This window comes from Apium graveolens, chromosome 3 (assembly GCF_009905375.1).
Source record: "Apium graveolens cultivar Ventura chromosome 3, ASM990537v1, whole genome shotgun sequence".
NCBI classification, from domain to species: domain Eukaryota; kingdom Viridiplantae; phylum Streptophyta; class Magnoliopsida; order Apiales; family Apiaceae; genus Apium; species Apium graveolens.
The window spans coordinates 94,936,255-94,960,472 of NC_133649.1; the positions used below are offsets into that span (position 1 = coordinate 94,936,255).

The following is a 24,218-nucleotide window of genomic DNA, read 5'->3' on the forward strand; positions in this document are numbered from 1 at the left end:
AAAAAATCCATCTGACCGACCGTTTAAAGAGCCAATTGCATTTTACTATTGGTTGGTAAGGGCCGACCTACAACACAAATTGGTTGGTAATCTGCGAACACACACGGCCAACCAACCTAAACCCGACTAAAAAAGTGGCGGGGTTTGGCTTTAAGCCACCGTTTGTTGTGGTTGATTTTGTGCGTGAATGTTGAGTGTTGTACATTCGTTTCATCGTGCTGAATATTGTTTTTCGAGTTTTATGTATGTATCTTGCCTTGTGTTATTACTTAAATCATACTCAATATATTCTTAGAAAAGTAGTTATTATTTGTAAGTTACACAATATAGTTGTATTGATTTAATTAGTTTACTGTAATATGGATGTTTAAAATAAATTTGATTTTGCTTATCTCAAAATATGTTTCGAGGATGCCTAATTCAGCCTTAGAAAATAAAAAAGAATTCCCGGTGTTCTTAAATACATTAAGGGCGGGCGGACTAATACGAGTACATGCATAAACTCGTTCTGATATTTTTCTTTTTTCTAAATTTCTTTTGTTAGATATTGTGCAACCCCGTGGCTTTCAAGTCCACACTTGCAGACTATGCTTCTGGAGTTTGTGGCTAAGCCTCCCAAATTTAGCTACAAAAGGTAATATTCGACGTGTGCTAAATAAATAAGTAAGATGCTATGTTCTTAAAAATAAATATGTTATGCTACATGGTGGTACCACTTTTCAATTTCTTTTCATTACAGAGAAATCTTCCTTTCTTCTGATGGTGGGACTTTTGCTTTGGATTGGCTAATGAGCTCCGATGGTAATTTTTTAATTCACATTCGGCATGTATAATTATACATTTCACTCAAAAAATTATACAATAATGTTTTGGGTGTATGTACTCTATTTGATTCAATTTTTTCGCAACTATTGTGATGGTCAATTGTATTGTCATTTCATCTGACATATTAAGGCTCATTTATCCTGTCAATTTTTATTTGCTTTCTTATATTATTTGGCTTACTGCAGTTATACCTTCTGAAAATGAGAATGACTTAACTTGGGAGAAAGATACAACTCCGATTGTAGTAATTATTCCGGGCTTGACAAGCGACTCCGATGCTTCTGTAAGTTATAAAAGTGCAACCGTTAAACCCACGAATATATGAAGTTAAAATAGTGAACTAATTATACTAAATGGATTTATTGAAGTGTTCGAGAACAATACTCATCTAAATCTACTAAATGTAACACCATCATGTAGTGTCCGTTGGCTTTTAAGGTGGTCACTGCAGTGATTTTGTCCTTGGCTAATCTGTATTATAAGTTCTTTGGCCAGAGCAGAGAGGCTCAATTAGTAATCACTAATGTAGCTTCCGCATTTCTGAATTGTGAATTCACACAAGTTTCATTTCCAAATCCTAAGGCCACCCCTTGCTTTAAGATGAGCCTGACGGCGAAGACGCCTTACACAATTTCATCCATTCTTCTTACCTTAATATAGCTTATATTTTTAGATATAAGCTATATTAAGGTAAATAAATCTTATGCATTGTTAATAACTACAATAAGATTTTTTGTAATGATTTGTTTCTTATATCTTTTGAACATGGTATTACTTCTTTTTGCAAACTATTTTGCAGTATATAAGACATCTAGTCCATAGTACAGCTATGCGACGATGGAATGTTGTGGTCTGCAATCACCGAGGAATGGCTGGTGTTCCATTCACTGTGAGTGCCTTCTATCTACTTAAGCTTTAAGATTCATGGACCCGAGAGAGTGAAGATTGTGTTAGAAAATTAGGATTTTAGAGCTTAATTTAATTATGTTCTTGATGTTAATCCTAAAATCTAATGATTGGAAATTGTTCAATGATATTTGAACTTAAATTTTCATGTATGGTTTTAAGAATTTTCTTAATGAAATCCATATGAAATGAGAGATGAAAGTAGCTTGGAAAAGCTTGGAAAATTTGAGAATGTTTGTCCCACATTGAAATAAATAAAGGGGGTTGTGTGCTTTATATGGTATTACCCACATGAGTAGTATACAACTACTAAGGTGTGTGATGGTCCATTGTGTTGTTGTGTGCTTCACACGCGCACACACACACGCGCGCCCCGCCACGCACCGCACCGGACCGGGTCGGGTCGAAGGGCGATTTGGGCGAATGTCTCGGCGTCTCGCGTACGCGAGGCGACCTGGGCGAGGATTTTATTTATTTGAGAATTATTTTAATTCGAATTTATTTGTCGGTGATTGGATTATTGGGCTGGGTTCTGAAATAGGCTAAGTAGTCTAAATATATTGAACCTGCAAATAATCTGATCTGTAACAAGTTCTGATATAAGAATCAGAACTTAAGAACTGATGAATAAAATCAGAACTTAACAAGTTCTGATATCAGAATCAGAACTTAAGTACTGATGAGTCGAATCAGAACTTAAGTACTGATGAGTCGAATCAGAACTTAACTTAAGTTCTGATAATAATGTGGGTGTTAATGTGAAAAACTGTTACAAATAATTTAAATTCAAAAGCTGTTCAGTTTTGATTTTTTCATTTATGAATTCAAAATCTGATCAGTTTTGATTTTTTCATTAATGGAGCAGTTTAATTCAGACATTAAGTGTGTGGACAGTTTCATTTTTCCTCTCCTATAAATAGAGGCTAAACTGAATGAATACAACACACTACATTCTCATCTCTTCTCTTCAACCTCTCTGCATTTCTCTCCCATAAGTCCTGAAGTGCTGATATTTTCCGGCGACTGAGGTGCTGGTCGAAGTGGAGGTTTTGTTGCTGCTGTTAACATAAACTCCGAGCTGTTTTATCCTGGTGGAGATATTGCGCACATCCCAAACGCAGCAGGTAGGGGGCAATAATCTCTTCAAGAGCAGCCAGGACTTCGAGCAAGACCTGGTGACTCAGCTGTAATCATTTTCTTGGCGTTTTGTATCTGTAAACCTTTATTTCAGTCACTGTTGAAAGCTATGGTTTCGGGTACATCTTTCTTTCTCTCTACGTTATTTCAGTTACTGATTTTGTTTACCTGCATGTTTTGTTTTGTTAACTGTGGTCTTGGCCTAAACTTTTTAAATTCTTTATACACTTGCCTCTATGTTGCTTTACTTGTTAGTGAGAAGAACAACATTCTTGAAGAGATTATTGGTTATTTAGAATTTAGCATAATGGTTAACGAAAGTGAGGTTATCGTTGGTGGTGGTAGCAGTTCGGGTGTAACTGCTGGGGCCATTGATTGGACCACCTATAGTTTCCCACAAGCTGTTGAACTAACCGGTTTACCGGAGAAATTCAACGGTGGCATTGGCTTTTCTCGCTGGCAGAAAAGGATGAAGCTGTGGTTGACTATAAAGGGTCTGTCGATGGTTGTGGAATATGAGAAACCAGTAGTGGATCAAGAGAAGGCTGACACAGTTAAGGCTTTTGCGAAGTGGGCTGAGAAGGATGGAGTGGCTAGAGCGGCCATTCTTGCGGCACTAACAAACACTTTGTTTGATGTCTATTCTTCTGATGCCTACTCTGCAAAACTCTTATGGGAGAAGCTGGACCAGACACATAATACTGACTCACAAGGTCTAGAAAAGTATTCTGTGGCAAGGTTCCTCGAGTTCAAGCTGGTGGACAATAAGTCCATGACTGAGCAGGTGCATGAGTTCGAGATGATAGTGCATGCTTTGAAGGAGTCTGGAATGAATCTCCCGGAGAAGTTCAAGGTGATGAGTGTGATTGAAAAACTCCCGAAGTCTTGGGAAGAGTTCTCTCTCTCCCTGAAAAGACAGAAAGGAGAGATCACCTGGACCAACCTTATGCTGGACATCTCGGTACAAGAAGAACACAAGTCCAAACAGGGACATGTGATGCCAACTGAACACGGTACCTCGAAGGTAAACATAGCAACTGTAGGATAAAAGAGGAAGGCTTTTGCTAAGAAAGCTAATAGTAATAAACCTAAGAGTGACAAGGACAAGGCCAAGAAACCCAAGGCAAACAAACCATGCTGGTCTTGTGGGCAGGTTGGGCACTGGAGTAAGGACTGCCCTACGAAGAAAGCGAAGAAAACCGAGGTAGCACAAGCAAATATTGTGCTTGGAACCGCAAGTGGGCCTGTAGTGAACATGGTTGTTGGTGAGGCTACGGCTTCTGAAACCAACGTTGACCGGTATGTATCCTACAACCCTGTGATATTTTCTACCTATCTGTCAAATGAATGGTTGATAGATACTGGAGCTAATGTACATATTTGTGCTGATATTAGTTTATTTGTATCTTATCAATAGAGTCATAGCCTGACTGTGAAGATGGGGAATGCTAGTGCTGCTCAAGTACATGGAGTTGGAAACGTGGATCTGAAGTTCCCTTCAGGACGTATTCTATCTCTGACGAGAGTGCATCATGTTCCCGACATGCGTAGAAATATAATAAGTGGAAGCTGTTTAGTTTCTAGTGGTTTTGAAATTTCGTTCAAGTGTAATAAAGTAGTTCTTATTCACACTGGTACATTCTTTGGCAAGGGTTACTTGTCAAATGGTTTATTTGTTATTAATGCGGATCCCGTTTTGGGAAGTTTGAATAATAATGTTATTCCTACTGTTAATTGTATTGAATCCTCAAATATATGGCATGCTAGACTAGGTCATTTAAACTTTGGTGCTCTTAAGAACATGATGAACTTAGAGTTGATTCCAAAATATACCATAGAAAAGAATTCTAAATGTCAAGTATGTGTGTCTGCTAAACAGATAAGGAAACCTTTTCATAACGTTGTTAGGGATTCAGACTTGTTAGATTTAGTACACACTGATATTTGTGAATTTGGTGGTGTGTTGACCAAGGACCAGTTTAGATACTTCATTACTTTTATAGATGATAGTAGTAGATACTGTTATGTTTATTTACTTAGACATAAGGATGAAGCACTTAGTAAATTCATTATATATAAAACTGAAGTAGAAAAACAAACTAGTAAGTTACTTAAAAGATTGAGATCTGATAGAGGTGGTGAGTATACGAGTAATGCTTTTAATGAATTTTGTGCAAACAATGGTATAGTTCATGAAGTTACTCCACCATACACACCTGAGTCTAATGGGGTTGCTGAGCGAAAGAACAGAACATTTAAAGATATGATTAATAGTATGCTTATTAACTCTGGGTTGCCTAAATACATGTGGGGAGAGGCTCTAAATACGGCTTGCCATATTTTGAATAGAGTCCCTCTGAAACACATGGATAAAACACCCTTGGAGTTATGGAAAGGCAGGATGACTAGTCTTAAGTATCTTCGTGTGTGGGGGTGCCTTGCTAAGGTGCTTGTTCCTGAACACAAGAGAAAGAAACTAGGTCCAAAGACTGTTGACTGTATCTTTCTGGGTTATCTTGAAACCACTACAGCTATGAGATTTTTAGTGTTAAAATCTGACATAGATGGTATAGTGGCAAACACGATAGTTGAATTTCGAGATGCGACATTCTTTGAGGATGTCTACCCTATGAAGACTGGAATACCTGAAACGACTTCTGAGGAAGATCCTACTCACACATCAAGTTCTATTCCTGATCATGTGGAAAAGATGACAAATGTGGGGGCGGAACCTAGTAGTAGCTCTATTCCTAAGGAATTAGAGGAACCAAGGAGAAGTAAGCGTGCAAAAATAGTCAAGGATTTTGGAGGTGATTTCATCACTTACAATATCGAGGACGAACCTTTAACTTTCCGGCAAGCTATGGATTCTTCTGAGTCAAGGCACTGGAAGGGCGCTATCAAGAGTGAAATTGACTCTATTGTTTCCAATGGAACATGTGAGTTGGTTGATCTCCCTCCTGGGTGTTCTACTATTGGGTGCAAATGGGTCTTTAAAAGGAAGTTGAACCCTGACGGCTCAATAGATAAGTACAAAGCTAGACTGGTAGCTAAGGGTTTTAAGCAAAAGGAAGGAATTGATTATTTTGATACATACTCTCCAGTTGCAAGAATGGTAACAATCCGAATGCTTATAGCATTGGCTTCAGTCCATGGTCTTATCATCCATCAGATGGATGTAAAGACGGCTTTTCTTCATGGTGAACTTGAGGAAGAGATTTATATGGATCAGCCTGATGGATTTGTTGCATCAGGCAATGAAAGGAAAGTATGTAAGTTGATCAAGTCCATCTATGGCTTGAAACAAGCTCCCAGAGATTGGCATAAAAAGTTTGATGAAACTATATTGCCTTTCAGTTATAAGATTAATGAAAGTGATAAGTGTGTCTACACTAAAGTTAAAGGTAATGAGTGTGTTATTTTGTGCCTATATGTGGATGACATTTTACTGTTTGGAACCAATATTGAGATTATTAACGAGACTAAAGAATTCTTGAAAAGGCATTTTGAAATGAAGGATATGGGTGAGGCAAGTGTGATTCTTGGAATCAAATTGATTCAGTCCACTGAAGGAATAACCTTGACTCAATCTCATTATATAGAGAAATCTATACTTGAGAAATATGGTTATTCACAGTGTAGAATCGCTAGTACACCTTATGATTCGAAAGTTGCCCTTGTCAAGAATACTTCAGGAGTGCCTGTGTCTCAGTTAAGGTATTCTCAGATTATTGGGAGCTTGCAGTATCTTGCTAACTGTACTAGACCAGATATTTCATATTCTGTGTCTAAATTGGCGAGATATACAAGCTGTCCAAACAGAACTCATTGGGATGCTCTTGATAGAGTACTTAGATATCTAAAAGGCACAATGTACCTTAGTTTACACTACAGGAGATTTCCTGGTGTGCTTGAAGGGTACAGTGATGCAAGTTGGATAGCTAAGAAGTCTGGTTCTAATGGAGTGACTGGATACGTGTTCACCTTGGCTGGTGGAGCAATATCCTGGAAGTCAAGCAGACAGACTATTGTTACTCGGTCTACTTTTGAGGCTGAGTTGTGTGCACTTGATGCCACAGGGACGGAGGCTGAATGGTTACATGGACTTATGTCTGCAATACCTGTAGTAAGCAGACCGCTTCCTGCTATTGCTATTCATTGTGATAGTCGAACAACTATCGACAAGATTAGCAGTAAAAAACATAATGCTAAAACTAAGAGACACATCCAAGTTAGACTCAAGTCTATAAGGGGTTTAGTGACTGATAGGATCATAGCTATAGAGTTCATAGGAACTCAGAATAATATAGCTGATCCTCTTACTAAAGGACTGGAACCTGCAGTGGTCCTTAAGTCAAGGTTGGGGATGGGATTGTCAACCCATCATAATTCATCAACAGTGGGAACCCAATACACATGAGAGGAGATCCCTCGAAGTGTATTCAATGGGTAATAACAAGCTGTAAGGATGAGTTGGTAGTACCTTTGCTACATAGATGATACTATAGTATCTGAGTCTATCCCCTGTAAACCTAGAAGGTACTGACACTGCCAGAAAAGCAAGAGTGTTAAAACTCTGAATGGGATCAAGTCATTTGACGAGATAGAGGCAGTATATCTCTGGAGATGCCCAGCTAAGCGAATGTAATTGTGTGGTCGCAATTAGAGGATAGGGTTAATCCTTGAAGCATTCGACGAACAGGATCGAGACATGACCATTAATGTCTCAAAGCCGTAGATTGGCACCATAACCTTTGACTTGTCGTCGTCTATGGAATATGGTTATACTAAACGGATTAAGATTCAAGGTGAAACATTCCATCTGAGTCCGATAGCCATTGAAGTAGAGGAATTAGGAGGGTTCAAACCCGGAAGGGTACCGACTCTGAAAAACAAGTCATGATGGGAAATTGATCACATTTCTATATGGATTTGTGGGGGATTGTTAGAAAATTAGGATTTTAGAGCTTAATTTAATTATGTTCTTGATGTTAATCCTAAAATCTAATGATTGGAAATTGTTCAATGATATTTGAACTTAAATTTTCATGTATGGTTTTAAGAATTTTCTTAATGAAATCCATATGAAATGAGAGATGAAAGTAGCTTGGAAAAGCTTGGAAAATTTGAGAATGTTTGTCCCACATTGAAATAAATAAAGGGGGTTGTGTGCTTTATATGGTATTACCCACATGAGTAGTATACAACTACTAAGGTGTGTGATGGTCCATTATGTTGTTGTGTGCTTCACGCGCACACACACACACACGCGCGCCCCGCCACACACCGCACCGGACCGGGTCGGGTCGAAGGGCGATTTGGGCGAATGTCTCGGCGTCTCGCGTACGCGAGGCGACCTGGGCGAGGATTTTATTTATTTGAGAATTATTTTAATTCGAATTTATTTATCGGTGATTGGATTATTGGGCTGGGTTCTGAAATAGGCTAAGTAGTCTAAATATATTGAACCTGCAAATAATCTGATCTGTAACAAGTTCTGATATAAGAATCAGAACTTAAGAACTGATGAATAAAATCAGAACTTAACAAGTTCTGATATCAGAATCAGAACTTAAGTACTGATGAGTCGAATCAGAACTTAAGTACTGATGAGTCGAATCAGAACTTAACTTAAGTTCTGATAATAATGTGGGTGTTAATGTGAAAAACTGTTACAAATAATTTAAATTCAAAAGCTGTTCAGTTTTGATTTTTTCATTTATGAATTCAAAATCTGATCAGTTTTGATTTTTTCATTAATGGAGCAGTTTAATTCAGACATTAAGTGTGTGGACAGTTTCATTTTTCCTCTCCTATAAATAGAGGCTAAACTGAATGAATACAACACACTACATTCTCATCTCTTCTCTTCAACCTCTCTGCATTTCTCTCCCATAAGTCCTGAAGTGCTGATATTTTCCGGCGACTGAGGTGCTGGTCGAAGTGGAGGTTTTGTTGCTGCTGTTAACATAAACTCCGAGCTGTTTTATCCTGGTGGAGATATTGCGCACATCCCAAACGCAGCAGGTAGGGGGCAATAATCTCTTCAAGAGCAGCCAGGACTTCGAGCAAGACCTGGTGACTCAGCTGTAATCATTTTCTTGGCGTTTTGTATCTGTAAACCTTTATTTCAGTCACTGTTGAAAGCTATGGTTTCGGGTACATCTTTCTTTCTCTCTACGTTATTTCAGTTACTGATTTTGTTTACCTGCATGTTTTGTTTTGTTAACTGTGGTCTTGGCCTAAACTTGTTAAATTCTTTATACACTTGCCTCTATGTTGCTTTACTTGTTAGTGAGTACAGATTGATACTTACACGAGTCACTTACCAATGTACTTGATGTTGTTCAACCATTTTGAACTGTATATTTGGCTGCAAATACACAGACATGTTGGTTTTCAATAAGTCACACAATGTAGCAAGATATGTACTGGGCAGAGCTACTATCGACAACCTCCCAAACTATTAAAATCAGCTTTAAGAAAGAAACCTGCATATTATGATGACTATGTCTAGATCATGATATCTTGTGATGGCAGCATCTGGAGAGAATTGAAGGGTAATACTATACTGGCTTAATAAAATAAAGATTTTTGGGATTAGGCTGTCCAAGCATTGACATCTTCTTTGGGCCTGCACTAATTTTTAGTGCAAGTGTTTCCAGTATCCGAGTCTACGAATCCACAACCAAAAACATCCTAATTTCTTGTTTTGTGAAGTTTGAGCAAATCTTTCCTCTGCTTCACAATATATCCCTTTACACACGACATTCTTGTTTTGTGAAGTTTGGGCAAATCTTCCCCCTGCTTCACAATAGATCCAGTTAGGACCTCTGGAAAAAATGCATATTCAAAACAACCTTTGACATGATCCCTCTTTTGCATAACAGGTGAAATTTGAGGGCCGCTTAAAAGTTGGCAGGATTGTTCCCTGTACACTATATTGCATAATAGTACACTGTTGCGGATTCTTTCTTCAATTACATATATGTGGATTTTCATCCATAATGTCCTTGACATTATCATTTCCTAAAATAATACTCCCTCTGTCCTTTCGATTGTTTACATTTTTGAGAAAGTGTCTGACACGCATTTTAAGGTGTATAAAGTATAGTTCTATACTTTTTTGTTACAATTTTGTTTTTCTGAATAAAAAATATAACATTCAACTTTTATTCAGAAAAAGAAAATTGTAAAAATAAGTTATATAACTATATTTTTTATGCACCAAAAAATGTGTGTCAGACATGTAAATAATTGGATGAGACCGAGGGAGTATTTGTTTTACGTGGGTGATGTATTTGATTTTTAAGGGAGAGAGCATTGTTTTAGTGGATTATGTTTTGGGGTTTCTTAGATCATGTTTAAATAGAAATTATTATCTGAAATTATGTGCAGTCAGATCGTGCTTACAATTCTGGATGGACAACAGATGTACGAGATGTTATCGACTATCTCCATCACAAATATCCCGAGGCTCCATTATTTGCTGTGGGGACTAGTATTGGTGCCAACATTTTGGTAGCAATTTTGATCTTCATCCATACATTTGGTCCTATATGATATTGAATTAATTTTGGTGTATGTATGCAGTAGTGATTGTACTTAGCAACTAGCATACCATCTATTTATTATATTTTAGATAAAGTAATAGAAAATCACCGAATAGTACATGTGGCTGATAGATGCCAACAATGGAAGATCACAAGCAGCTATTTATGAAATTGAGTTTGATAACTATGATAGAAAAGCAGGAACTTTTGGGCGGGGGATACATACTTATTTTTTAACATAAACGGAAACAAACATCCCTTAAAGTCTTTCTGGACAAGAGAGTGTGGGCAATGAATCCTTTCTCAGTTCTCTGATGGGAAAACCTTAATTCACTGGATTTCCCTTAGGAATGCAGTCTTTATTAAAATAATTAGGCTCTTGCACTCGAATAGCATGGTGCTATTTTTGGGCCGAAATCCCTACTGTAGGCATGTCCAAGCTCCACTTTGTGATCTTCAGTATTGACACTACTTAAGAGTACCTGCATGAACTCCAACCTCTCCATTTCTCCACTTTTCTTCTACTTTAAGGGTAGTTCTAGGTCATGTCTACTCGTGCTAGTTCTAGGTCCTCACATTGTCTTCACTACTCGATGGGATGGTAAAATGTGATTACATGTGTAGTCTAATTCTGTTAGTCCCTGCTACATGCCAATATCTTCTCTAATTATTTTGTTCATCTGTCTGAATTTTTGGCATTAGGTAAAGTATCTTGGAGAATATGGCGAAACTGTTCCTCTTGCTGGTGCTGCTGCTATCTGCTCTCCATGGGACCTTCTGGTAGGTCTTTAAATGTTTTAGAATATTATGTGTTGTTTGATTAATTTTAAGGTGTGGGGGTTAATGTCATACACATCGTGAAATATGGTGATTAATAACTTCACATTTAATTTTAGCCTAAAGTTTCGAATTATATCCACGTGCTATTTTGATGTATGGACTTTAGGTTTCCAGTTTCCGTACATGATCTTCAATTATTTTTTCTCTAGTGATATTGATATCCATTATATGTTTTGCTAATGCTTATGTATAGTCCTAGGAGGCTGTAAATGTTCATATGGCCAAGTATAGTCCTTGGAAGCTGAAAATAATCATATAGCTAGGATTCTGTCACATGGGGACATAATAGAAACTGGCCTTTTGATTCATATAGTATAGCAGTTGTTAGTCTACAAAGTGAACATATACTATTCTTCATGTCAAGGATTGCTCCAATTATAGTGAAGACTTCCTTGCCTTGACATGTCTCTGAAGTCTGATAGAGATTATAAAAAAAAGTTCTGTGTAGTGAGAAAGACTAAAAATATGGAGGGGATGACCAGTAGCATATTGGAAACTTGTACAGACAGTTTATCAACAAAGAAAATGATAAGTTGCCATAGGACTGAATGAGTTTTAACAAGGGAGATCTGAATATCGAAGATTGTGTAGGTCACACATTTCTTTACTTCATTTTCTGTATAGAATTCTCTCTGTTTTCAGTCTCTGGTGAAGGAGAAAAAGGCGAGCCTTTGGTAAACTTATTTTTGGATAGAATGAGGGGAAAAGTGCAATTGATTCATGCGCTGAATTTGTTTGATTACTTTAACTACAGAATGAGCATTGTGCCAACTCCAAAAATCATTGGAAATATCGACTTCTAAATTACACATAAGTTCTTAGTGATGGACATATATCATATGGCGCTTGACTATTAGCTGCTCCTTTCTATATATAATTCTCATTGTTGTTAGAAGACTGCAATTTGGGTCAGTTTGTAAACAAAATCATAAAAATATTCACAAGTCAAATGTAATATGTATCATAACCAACTCAAGCTGGAAGGTTCACTACTAAGCATTTGTATTTCTTCTGGTTTGTTTGAAGCTAAATATTTGAATTTAATTTTCTCACTGTTACTAATCTGCTATCATCTGTCTCAGATTGGTTCAAGATACATAGCTCGGAAACTCATACAGAATCTGTACGGCATTCTTCTTACCATGGGCCTTAAAAGTTATGCAAGATCGTAAGTGTCAGTAGTACTTTTTAACTGATATTTTAGATAGGATGGAAACAATGCAGTTTTATTCTATATTGTATATTTTAGGTATCAATGTGAGTATGTTTATTTAAAATTATATCCTTAATTAGTGTTACTAATACATTCTCATTGCAGAAATCAAACACACTTTATGCGCCTTGCTGACTGGGAAGGTATCTTGAAGGTAGACATCTTTTGTGGAACTGATTAAACTGGACTTTGTGTTAGTTTTAAACAAGATACTAGGTCAAATTATGCTTCCAACTATTCTAGTTACTAATTTACGAACTACACACATGCTTTTAATATATACCAACAGATGGCCATATATCAAATGTCAAGGACGCATGCATGTAGTAATTCACATGTACAAAGATTTTAGCAGTTACATTGCTTACTACATTGTCCTTATACAGTCCCGTCATATGCCAGAGTTTGACAAAGCCGTGACTTGTACAATGGAAAATTTCGAGGTAAAATAAAACCCCCGTTTCTATAATAACTGACTTGGTCAAACACTACATTCTTCAACCTTGGGAGAGAACTTCTGAAGACAATTTGTTCCCACAGACTGCAGATACATTCTACAGGTGGTGTAGTTCTGCTGCTTATACAAGAGATGTGTCGGTCCCACTACTATCTATAAGTTCTTTGGACGATCCTGTTTGTACCGCTGAGGCAATCCCATGGCACGAGTGCAGGTTAGGATGTTTTATTTTGTGTGTGATTGATTTAATATTCGTTTCCTCAATCTCCATTTTCTTCACACCAAGCTTATTCCCCTCCTTCACAGAGCAAATAAAAACATTGTTCTTGCAACAACAAAACATGGTGGACATCTTGGGTTTTTTGAGGGCATAACAGCACCTAACTTATGGTAAGAAATACGTCTACTCATTAGCTGTAAACCGTAATCTTACGATTTGCTGGCAATTGTCCTACTTAATTTATCTCCTATTCCCATACATTTGAGCTCCATAAGAATTAGGTGAATGTAAGTTTTAACATTCAATTGCTGTCCAGTTAAATTCACAAAATTGCATTGTTTTTAAGAAATTACTTAATTTGCTAGAACAGTATACCGCCTGGTGATGTTTTTTTAAGTGAGGAGCTCAAGTGATCCTAGTTTCTGAAAGCAGCTTCTTGATCTTCTATACCTTACACATGGCCATTTGCACCTTACTATCTTGTTTCATCTAGAATCTGGAAGAACCAACACTAACTTTGTGTATGATAATCATGCTTTCTGTATTGTGCGAGACTGATTTGGGACTTATTTTTTTACATTTCCTATTTTGTGTACATGTTGTCACTTCTTTCTGGTATTGCAGGTGGGTTCGTGCAGTAAACGAATTTCTAAGTGTTCTGCATTCGACCTCTATGCATAAACATAAAAAGGTAATAGTCATGTCCAGCACCATTCAATTATTTGTGAGCTAGATGATTTTTTTGCTGCATTTCTCCAGCCAATAGCTGCTGCCCCATTGGTAGATAGATGTCATCAACAATTAAATTAACATTGTTCCGTGAACTAAGATGACACTGTGGCGGCTAACCTTAATAAGAAAATAAAACCCGAGATAACTAAAAATTTATAGGAAGTTGATGATGTTTTGCACGAGTATGTCCATTTTATTAATCCTTTTGCATTAATTAAATTCAATGCAATGGACAGACACTGAATTGTTGGAATAAACAGGGAAACTATAAGAATGTGACTAAGGAAGCAATGGTGGCAGCTATGTGCCATAAACCAATAATAGGTAAGGTTGAGATATCCTGTGAAGCCGCAAGCACTAAAGATGTAAAAACTACTTGTAAACACAACAAGAAGCTAATGTTCTGTCAACTTTGAACTATCAATGCGTGTTATCTACAGCAATAATGTTTGTTTGTAAGAACCGTGCTTTTGTGTGGACTGTGATTCTAAATATCTTCATCAGCTCGTGTCATAGAACATTTCTTGGTCTGTTTTGAAGCATTTATTCTGAGGCCAATAATGAATAGTTCCTGAATTAGTTCGACCCTGAAAATTATATGTACCCTTTATTGTGTAGAAAGAAGGATATGCGATCTTCTACTGCTAATTTATTTTTACCCCTAACCCCCAAGATACATACTAGATCTACATGCACATGTTGTTATGATTTGTTAGTACAAATGGAGAAGAGGACTGTAATCCGCATGCTCACACACACATGTTATCACATACGCCATATGTTATAGGAATACTAGTAAAATTGTCTCTTGTCTGTAGATTAAACAACTTCAAATTCTTGTTCAGCCTGTTTCTATCAAGTGCTAATAAAAAGAAGAATAGTAATAATTTTGAAACTTTTATTTGGCAGGTCCACACTTCATAAGATGCGACTGTTCAGTGTTTACTATATAATACCTTGCTACTGCCGTTAGTGATGTTGTGAGTATGTTTAGTGTTTAGTGTTTAGTGGTTGTTTTCGATTACCATTGTGGTTTTCAACCAGTCTTTGTGAAGATGTTTCATATTCTACATGTTATAAATGTCTCCTGATTCAAGGGTGAATATGACTGGAACAAGCAAGATAATTCGAAACTTGCAATAACCTATTTTGACAAGTTGTGGTGCTACAGGTGGCATAAGCATATATCATGGGGTATTCAGATTCACCAAACTATTTGCTCAAATGCAAGAACAGATCTCAACAAGAGTTTTGTCAGTATCAAAGTGACCCTCGTTGTTTACTATTAACATGAGCAGCACCAGATGGTGGCCTTTCCATGATCTATCCTGCTTTCTGATATTTTCTATATTGTGCCCCTCAACAATCAACATCAAGAGATAACTTTATAAGTGAAAGATATTATTCCTTTTCCATGAAAAAATGGATAAACAGGATGAACAAGCCTTGTCCAAGGCAAAATCCGGTGCTTGTGTGGTTTTATTTCCCATATTTGAGATTTTATCTCTCATGTGATGATCCAAGTTGATACAGTGAACATGCCACGTAGGAGTAGTTGGAACAATACATGATAGAAAGTTATGCAATCTAATAGAATTTTACATGACAACAAAATGATTAGAAAAGGAAAGAAAAAAATATGCAGGATGGAAAGCTGGTGAGTGCAAATATTAGTTCTGTTCATATTCTGTGCAAACATATGCAAGTGGGAATACAAAAGAAAAAAAAGGAATGAAAAAAATGTATAGGATGGGAAGCTGGTGAGTGAATTATTAGTACTGTTCATATTCTGTGCAAATATATGCAAGTCGAAATGCAAAAACTACGGAAAGAATATTTAGTTAAAAAACTGCCAAAAGAATGTGTCCATGCCATTAGACAGGGCTAGGGCTATAGGGAGACTAAAAGAAAGCACATCCATATCCATGCATAAGTTATAGTAACTATCTGTGGTTGATGATTATCAGCAGAAATGACAGAAGCTTCAATCAATGAATATAAACAGGGTAACAAAAAAAAAATTTCGTCGATTTCAAATGCAAGCAAGCACAGTAACTCAGTAAGATATATTACACATAAACAAATGTAGAACTACTAAACTGACGAGTGCAACAAACTATACTTACATGCAATGTAAATAGTTGGATCTCTCTTCTATTTATCATTGGCCATGTACCCTCCTATATTTGACAGACATATGTAAATTCCTAAATGGCACTCTATGCCATGATTCGAAGCCCAATATATTCAATCGCTTTTGGTAAACATACTATACCATGATAAATCAATGTCAAGATATGAAAATAGAAAAGTTTCTTTAAATGCACCGAGTACCGCCACAAATCAGTAACCAAATCACAAAGAGTAGTAGACATACTGCTGCATCAATAGCTAAAACAATCCGTACTTGACGCCAATACTTCCTTCGGACATTTAAGTTACCCGACCTTATCCTTGCTGAATCCTTCCGCGAGAGTGATGATCCTGAAGCATCTAATCTACTAGATTCTAAATTTTCAGAATCCATCTTGATTGCTCTATCCGTAGACCTACGGTGCTCTTCCATTTGAATATCTCTCATTGCGATAGCATGCTCCTTCATCTTCTTCTTCTCTAGTTTACTAGATTTCCCCAATAATGGGGCTTTTGTTGATGCAATAGCTTCATTTTGTCCTGGAGGTGAGGGTGTCTCTGTCAGGCACTCACTAGTCTCGGAGACTTTTTCTAGACTCGAAATCAAGTGACGGATAACCGGAACTAGCTGTTCTTGCAAACAAAGCGAATCCAAATTCGACATACTCTTGCGTAAACCTTTATTCATCTTTCCAAATTCATCTCTGATATGTTCTAAAAACTGTAACAATCCAGGCTTTCCAAGACCCACATCCGCAATAGCAAGATAAACATACCCTTCTTCCATCAAAAAACCAAAAGTTCTTTTTCCCATTGTCTCGAAATACCATTGATGGTATAAAGGGGTTTTTTCTAAGCACAACCCAGCCAATTTCTCAATATCCTCATCTCCACCACTATACTCATACAATACTCGATCACCCTTCGACACACAACAATAATATACAGAATTTTGCACTGACCCCATCTAAAATACAACAGAAAACAAAACCACTAAAACCCGAAATTCTTCTTTAAAATTTTAAATCTCAATCACCTCACACAAGACTAAATCTTTCCTAACACTAATTCATCAATCATCACACAAACATAAACTAAACCCAAATATTATCAACTTCTTACATCAAAATTCCCAGTACCCGGATTTCTTGAAAATCAAAACTTTAAGCACTAACAAACCTAAAATCTAATTATAACAAAACCCCACATCAAGATTTATCTTAAACAGTATGAATCTAAACATAACTTACAAAAAGATATGATCTAAGATGAGGATAATAGATCAAAAAGTAGAGTGTAGATTTATAAAGCACATGTAAAAAGTACCTGTGCAGTGAAGCAAATCATGTAGGAGAATTTGGGGGGAAGAGAATTGTAGGGAGATCAGGTCAATGTAGAGAGTCATTATAGTGGTGATATAAGAGAAGCTGAGGGGCTGATTATAATTTGACCCATTCCTCGTCTTTACAACTTTGAACTTTCACTTCATTACAACATCATTCACAGGGGGGCACTGGCCATGTCCCCATCTTTTTATTTTTCTATTGACCGCAATTTTTAAGTTTAAATTTTAGAAAATAGTTTAAATTGTAAATGCAATTATATATTACATGAAACTGCACATATTTTTGATGGAATGCATAAAAAAAAGATATGGAAATATAAATATTTAAATTAAAAAAGTAAATAATATATATATATATAAAATAGAGAAATTACCAAAAAAAACTAATTTTCAAAACTTTTTTACGAATACACTGATTTCCAAAAATATTAGTAAATATACGATTTGAAACTGCATGCAACATCTTTTCTCGTTTTCCTAAAAAATAAGAGAGAATTACAGATTGCACCCTCTAACTTTGGCTGAAATTCAAAGTTATATACCTATTTTAAAAAATTGCAAATTGCATCCCTTAATTTTAAAACTCGTTTTACATTACATCCATTTCGTCATTTTCCGTGAAATTTGACTGTTCACGTTAGTCAACAGGGGTATTTTATTACTTGCACAGAAAAATAGTTACATCCAATTTCACTCTCATTTACCCGACATTTTTACCCCAATTATCTATCGATTGAAGCCCTAATTACTTGTTATCGAAATTGGCATCAATTGAAAGCGTAAAATGAGGGGAAGAGTAAGATTTGTGGACGATGAACCTCTCGATTACAGTGTAGTACCTGAAGGTGATGTAACTGAAGATGAAAGTTAGTAGTTCAAACTTAAATTTTGCACAATATGTGTATATATATGTTTCGACAATTCGTTTTATGCATGTATTGTGTGTTTAATTCGATTATGGATGCTATGTTTTGCATTAAAGAAGGTTGTTGCTGTTGTTGGTGGTCCCTTTGTGTTGTAGTAAATGTAAACATGAGTTCGATTAAAGAATGTAGTGGTCATTTATGTTTTTGTTGCTGAAAATAATGATTCTTGGAGTTGGTTCCTCTATTTAATAAAAGATGACTTGAGTATGGTCAATGATGGTGGTTACACCTTCATTAATGACAGATAGAAGGTAGATATATACATTCATATCAACTTTTAAAATTCTTCATTTCTGGTATTTATATTTGTAACTGTCACCTTTTAATGATATATCCAATTTTATAGGGCCTTGTTAATGCCCTTGAGACACACTTTCCCTCAGCAGAAAAAAGATTTTGCGTAATGCATTTATTCAAGAATCTAGCTGGGCTGTACAAAGGAGTTGGTGTAAGGACTCAGCTATGGGCTGCTGCCAAGACAACAAATGAGTACTTCTTTAAAATGCATATGGGATTGCTTAAAAATGTACATTGACATCTTTAATTTACACATTTCATCAATGCTAGGTATATATAAAATTGCATAAAGGACTAACACAATTCACTACAGATGCATTCTAAGGCATATGAGTGGTTGGCAAAAAGACCTAGATCTCAATAGAGTAGATCAGGATTTAGGACAATTTGCAAATCTGATATGTTTGTCAATAATAATTGTGAGGTACTTAATAATGCCATTAATAAGTATAGAGAAATGGGAATTGTAAGCATGATCAAGGGTCTCCACCTGACATGTATGGAAAGAATTCAAAGGAGGAAAATAAAACTAGAAAGGAGAAATATTGACTTATTCACAAAGCCACTTAAAAAACTGCACAAGTAAGTTTATAAACTTTTAACATCAATTATAACACAAACATAAACTAAACCCAAATATTATCAACTTCTTACATCAAAATTCCCAGTACCCGGATTTCTTGAAAATCAAAACTTTAAGCATTAACAAACCTTAAAATCTAAATATAACAAAACCCCACATCAAGATTTATCTTAGACAATATGACTTTAAACATAACTTACAAAAAGATATGATCTAAGATGAGGGTAATAGATCAAAAAGTAGAGTGTAGATTTATAAAGCACATGTAAAAAGTACCTGTGCAGTGAAGCAAATCATGTTGGAGAATTTTGGGGGAAGAGAATTGTAGGAGAGCAGGTCAATGTAGAGAGTCATTATAGTGTTGATAGAAGAGAAGCTGGGGGGACTGATTATAATTTCACCCATTCCTCGTCTTTACATCTTTTAACTTTCACTTCATTACAACATCATAGGGTGGCACTCTCGCAATGGCAACATGTCCCCATTTTTTATTTTTTTAATTATCTAACTACATGGAGACTATTTACTATTATTTTTAATTTTAAATTTTAGAAAACAATTTAAATTGTAAATGCAATTATATATTACACGAAATTGCACATATTTTTGATGGAATACATATAAAAAAATTAAGAGGCGGAAATATAAATATTTAAATTAAGAATGTAAATTATATATATATAATAGATAAATTACAAAAAAAACTAATTTTAATAGTTTTTTACTATTACATTACCAACCAATAACCAAATAATCCCAGTAAATACAGTATATACCGTATAAAGCAGTGTCTGAGTATGATATAATGTATATAACCTTACCCTCACTCAACAAAATAAAGAGATTGTTTCCAGCAAAGACCCTCAGCTTATGTGTGCACGTAGATGTATGTTACAGGTTAGAAGTGATAAATAATGATACATCAAAATGTGTAATATAAGAATTTAATCGATATGAATTTCAGGATATAAGTCATACATTAGCCTATAGTTGTGTTCACATAGGATTTATCCGAAACTGTTGGGAATATGTTGTGAACTTGATGATTACATTAACAAAACACCTTTGTAGATTCAATTTAGTGAAAAATGTAGCACTCGACGGATAATCAGATATATTCCCGACGGATGATGATTTGACATCCATCGAGTGAGTAGCTTATGTAACAATAAGTCATGTAGCACATTTCTGCAAACACCTTTTTATAGACTCTGTAATAGCATATAAGTCATGTTGACTTTAATTAGATATGTAGAATAGGTTAATTAATTGTAAATATAAGATATCTTGTAATTATGCATAAGTGAAATGAAGTCAAGTGTCAAATAGCTACCCGGCGGATGATTAACAAAGCTACCGACGGATGATCAACAAAGCTCCCGACGGATGATCAACAAGGCAACCCGACGGATGATAATCATGTACCCGACGGATGATCAATTCAATCATCTGTTGACAGTGACAACACGGTCACATGCGTCGAGTGTTTGTAAAAGGAATGCGGCAGCCTATTCAACTGGGTTTTTGAGAACAAAGAAGCATTACCATTTCTATGCTATTATGAAGATATTCAAAGATGCTGGAATAGAGTAGTAAAGCAGCATAGTATTAACCTTGATAGGCTTTGTTTTATTATCTTGTCTTATTAATATATAATCTTGGTGATATATAAACCAAGAGTAGAAAATAGAACAATAAGAAGACTAAGCAAATACATTCTCAGAGAAACAATTGTAAGCTGTATCCTATAACATTTCTCTGTAAGTTTAGTTGTTCATATTTGTAAGCAGCTGTGAGCTATTCAAACTTCACAGGGTTCTCTTGATATATATATATATATATATATATATATATGGTGAATACATTCAAATCCACCAGAAAGCTTTTTAAAGACTTGTGTTTTTAATTACTTGTGTTTTGATTCATCTAACTCTTCATTCCGTATTTTGCAAATCAAACACATATATATTATTAAGTTAGAACCATTTTTCTTTAATCTGAAAAAGTAGCCAGAATTACATTCAACCCCCCTTCTGTAATTCTTGTTGTATTGTTAGGGACTAACAGAAACTCTTCATTCATTCTATGAATTTATGACCCAACAAATATGCTTTTGTATAATGTTCTTTCTTTTTTAGTCTTTTGATTTGGCAATAGTAACTCTAAACCACACTGTCAGATCTGATGAGCGAAAAGAAGATCTGAAACCCTAGATCTAGGATCCGATTGGATCAACGAAACGTGCAATTGAAGATATCGATTGATAGAGAATGAAGCGAATTGCAAGAATTTGATAATAATTTGTCTAGCCGTAAATGAACGGGGTAAATTAGGTTTACGCTATTGATTCTATTAATGTAGTTTATACAATTAAACATGAAAATATTTGTATATATACGGCTTAAAATAGCACGCAACATCTTTTCTCGATTTTCTAAAATATAATTGAAGTTGTTTTCATTATATTCAAGTTTCCATTTGGTTGCAAAAATAAAAAAAATCAGATTTTTGCAAAATCAAAAGTAAAAATAAAGTCTTTGCAATAATAAAATCAAAAGGGGTATTTTTAATAATAATTCAAAAAAGTACTAGTAAACTTGTGCATAAATATAAGTTAATTTTTTAAAAATAAATGACAAGTCACTAAATTCATGTTGTGAAATATAAAAAACCGATTATTTCAAAACACTAATATTTCTATAAAATTTTGTGTTGTCTTAAAAAATAAATCAGAGTATCTCCAAAAAATTACTAAATGAACTTTTAAATTGGCCGCGTTATAAATTTTTAAACCAATTTAATTGGGCCAGGTTGCTAAAATGGCTCTATCCCGGCCAACCCGACCCACGTGCAACCCTACCTCCGGGTATTTTTCATGATTTTTCCTAATATTTTAGGAATGTTTAATCTCTAGGCATTTTTCTTGAATTTTTAGGAATTTTTCCGTACCTCCGGGTATTTTTTGTAATTTTTCCTAATATTTTAGGAATTATTTTATACCCACGGGTACTTTATGTAATTTTACGGGGACTTATTTGTAAGTTTTTTTCAGAATTTCATGATCGAATTTTTAATTTATAAAATCTCAGGATCAAATTTGTAAATTCACAAACTTCAAGATCAAATTCATACCTTTAGAAACTTCAGGAGCCATTTTATAAATTTTAGAACCTCAAGACGGAATTTGTAAAGCTTGTGCAACTTGGGGTACCAAGTTAAACTTTGCCATAAAATCCTCCGCAGATTTCCCAAGTTGCACTTTGCCATAAAATCCTCCGCAGATTTGTTCTGCTCGTAGAGATTTTGAGCAGGGTTCCTTTTAACCGGAATTCAGCTCGAAAATGTAATTTTTTTTATGTTTTTGACATTATTTTTTTAAATATTATTATTTAAAAATTCTATTATTTATTTTATTCAATATTTTGAATAATATGACCCCCATGTCATGAGTGTCCTACCCGGATAAAATTTTATAAGATCTATCTAGATAAATTATTTTTCGAATAATAGCCCCAACCGGGTTAAAAATTCTCGAATAAAATTTAATTTGGATAAAATTTTGCGAATAATATCCCAAATCGAGTTTAAAAACTCGAATAAAATTTAACCCAGATAATTTTTTTCGAATAATAGCCCAAACCTGTTTAAAAAATCTGGAATAAAATTCAACTCGGATAAAAAATTTTGAATAGTAGCTCAAACCGGGTTAAAAAATCTTGAATAAAATTTAACTCCGATTATTTTTTTCTAATAATAGCCCAACCCGGGTTAAAAAATCTCAAACAAAATCCAAAATGGATTTTAATATTATTATTACTAATAATATTTTCCTTAATTATATTTATTATTTAACATGTTTTTCCCGGTCCTTGATCAGCCCTGACCGAATTATGGGCTCAAATAGTCTGGTCGTGGAGAATTCGATCATGACTTTGCACGACTAGAATCTTGATCGATTTTATATATATATAATTTCGACCAGGAATCCCCATTCGACCAGGATGTTATTCGATCATGAATTTGGTCAAAATTCTAGTCGACTCACTTCAGTTTTTATCGTTTTGACCGCAGTTCTGACCGAATTAAGGGTCGTTTCGCTCTGGTCGTTAGAATTTTGACTAGGATGTCTTTCGATCAGGACTCTGGTCAAAATTTTCTATTATTTCGGTCAAGAGCTTACGTTTGACTTAGAATTCTGACTAAATTATTTTCAACATTCTGGTCGTGGGCTTTCTCAATCAGGAATCCTGACCCCCTTAGACCCTGAGTCCTAGATCTTTAGATTATGAATCTTGACCTTCTAGACCAGGATTCTGATCTCTTAGACCCTGGATCCTAAATATTTAGATTCGAAATTCTGACCCCTTAGACCCGGATTCTAATCCCTTAGACCCCGAATCCTAAACCTTTAGATCAGGGATCCTGAATTTTGAGTTTCAAGCCTTATAATAGCCATAACTTTTTGCTCATTGTCCCTATTGGAACTTATAATATATTGAATCGAAGCTTATACAGGGCTCTAACTTATAATAGCATTCTACTCTTACCACTTGCAATCCTTGATCCTTCAATTGGATGGAATCATGGCTCTACGAGCGTTCACTTGGACGAAATGCGCCTTCTCTTAGCCTTCAATTGGATGTAACGTGGCCTCTACGAGCCTTCTGTTTGGTGGGATATGGCATCTATGAGACTTATTTCTAATTCGTCTGACTAAGTGCGATGTCCTACTTGGATGCTCGATTTAATTAAATTTTGAGGTTTAAAGTGTGTCAAGTCTAAATGTTTTTAAGCTTGTAGGAGCCTCAACCTAATTATGTTCTTGACTAGATGCGGCCCTTCGAAATATGGGATTCAGCTTTCCTTCATGCCCAACTCTGAGTGCAATAATCTCTCTAGGAAGTAATGCCCCTTGTCAACAAAATCATTATTTTACTTCTCGCGTTATAAGAAACTCATTTCTAATTCTCCACAATCTCGATGTTGGCTTATTCAAATTTAGAGCAAGTGTCCTGTCTTCTTCGTTCTTCTCGGACTCAAAGGCCTCAACC

The 24,218-nt window shown here is 35.5% G+C and overlaps 2 protein-coding genes across 3 annotated transcripts; one reads left to right on the forward strand and one right to left on the reverse strand.

Annotated features, from left to right (window-relative positions):
- The first annotated feature begins 734 nt into the window (after positions 1-734).
- Positions 735-15,365, forward strand: LOC141712621 (uncharacterized). Of its 2 annotated transcripts, XM_074515627.1 has the most exons (13): positions 735-801; positions 1,011-1,108; positions 1,625-1,714; positions 10,267-10,389; positions 11,124-11,201; positions 12,344-12,429; positions 12,580-12,628; positions 12,861-12,917; positions 13,015-13,145; positions 13,238-13,321; positions 13,776-13,842; positions 14,144-14,207; positions 14,793-15,365. In XM_074515627.1, the coding sequence occupies exons 1-13, from the start codon at positions 789-791 to the stop codon at positions 14,834-14,836; spliced, it is 984 nt and encodes a 327-aa protein (XP_074371728.1). In that variant the 5' UTR covers positions 735-788; the 3' UTR covers positions 14,837-15,365. The 2 variants fall into 2 exon arrangements, with proteins under 2 accessions (XP_074371728.1, XP_074371727.1); XM_074515626.1 differs by lacking the exon at positions 14,793-15,365 and having other exon boundaries at positions 14,144-14,785.
- A 585-nt stretch (positions 15,366-15,950) lies between these two features.
- LOC141712622 (phytolongin Phyl1.1) lies at positions 15,951-17,508 on the reverse strand. The gene has a single exon (XM_074515628.1). It carries the CDS (start codon positions 16,981-16,983, stop codon positions 16,201-16,203), a length of 783 nt encoding a protein of 260 aa, XP_074371729.1. The 5' UTR covers positions 16,984-17,508; the 3' UTR covers positions 15,951-16,200.
- Between the last annotated feature and the right edge of the window lie 6,710 nt (positions 17,509-24,218).

Excerpts from the sequence above, each read along its gene's own strand:
- LOC141712621 (XM_074515626.1), top strand. Across the intron at positions 1,109-1,624 it reads CAAGCGACTCCGATGCTTCT|TATATAAGACATCTAGTCCA; the intron begins GTAAGTTATAAA and ends ACTATTTTGCAG. Across the intron at positions 13,146-13,237 it reads ATCCCATGGCACGAGTGCAG|AGCAAATAAAAACATTGTTC; the intron begins GTTAGGATGTTT and ends CCTCCTTCACAG.
- LOC141712622 (XM_074515628.1), bottom strand. The coding sequence starts at position 16,983 with ATGGGGTCAGTGCAAAATTCTGTATATTATTGTTGTGTGTCGAAGGGT.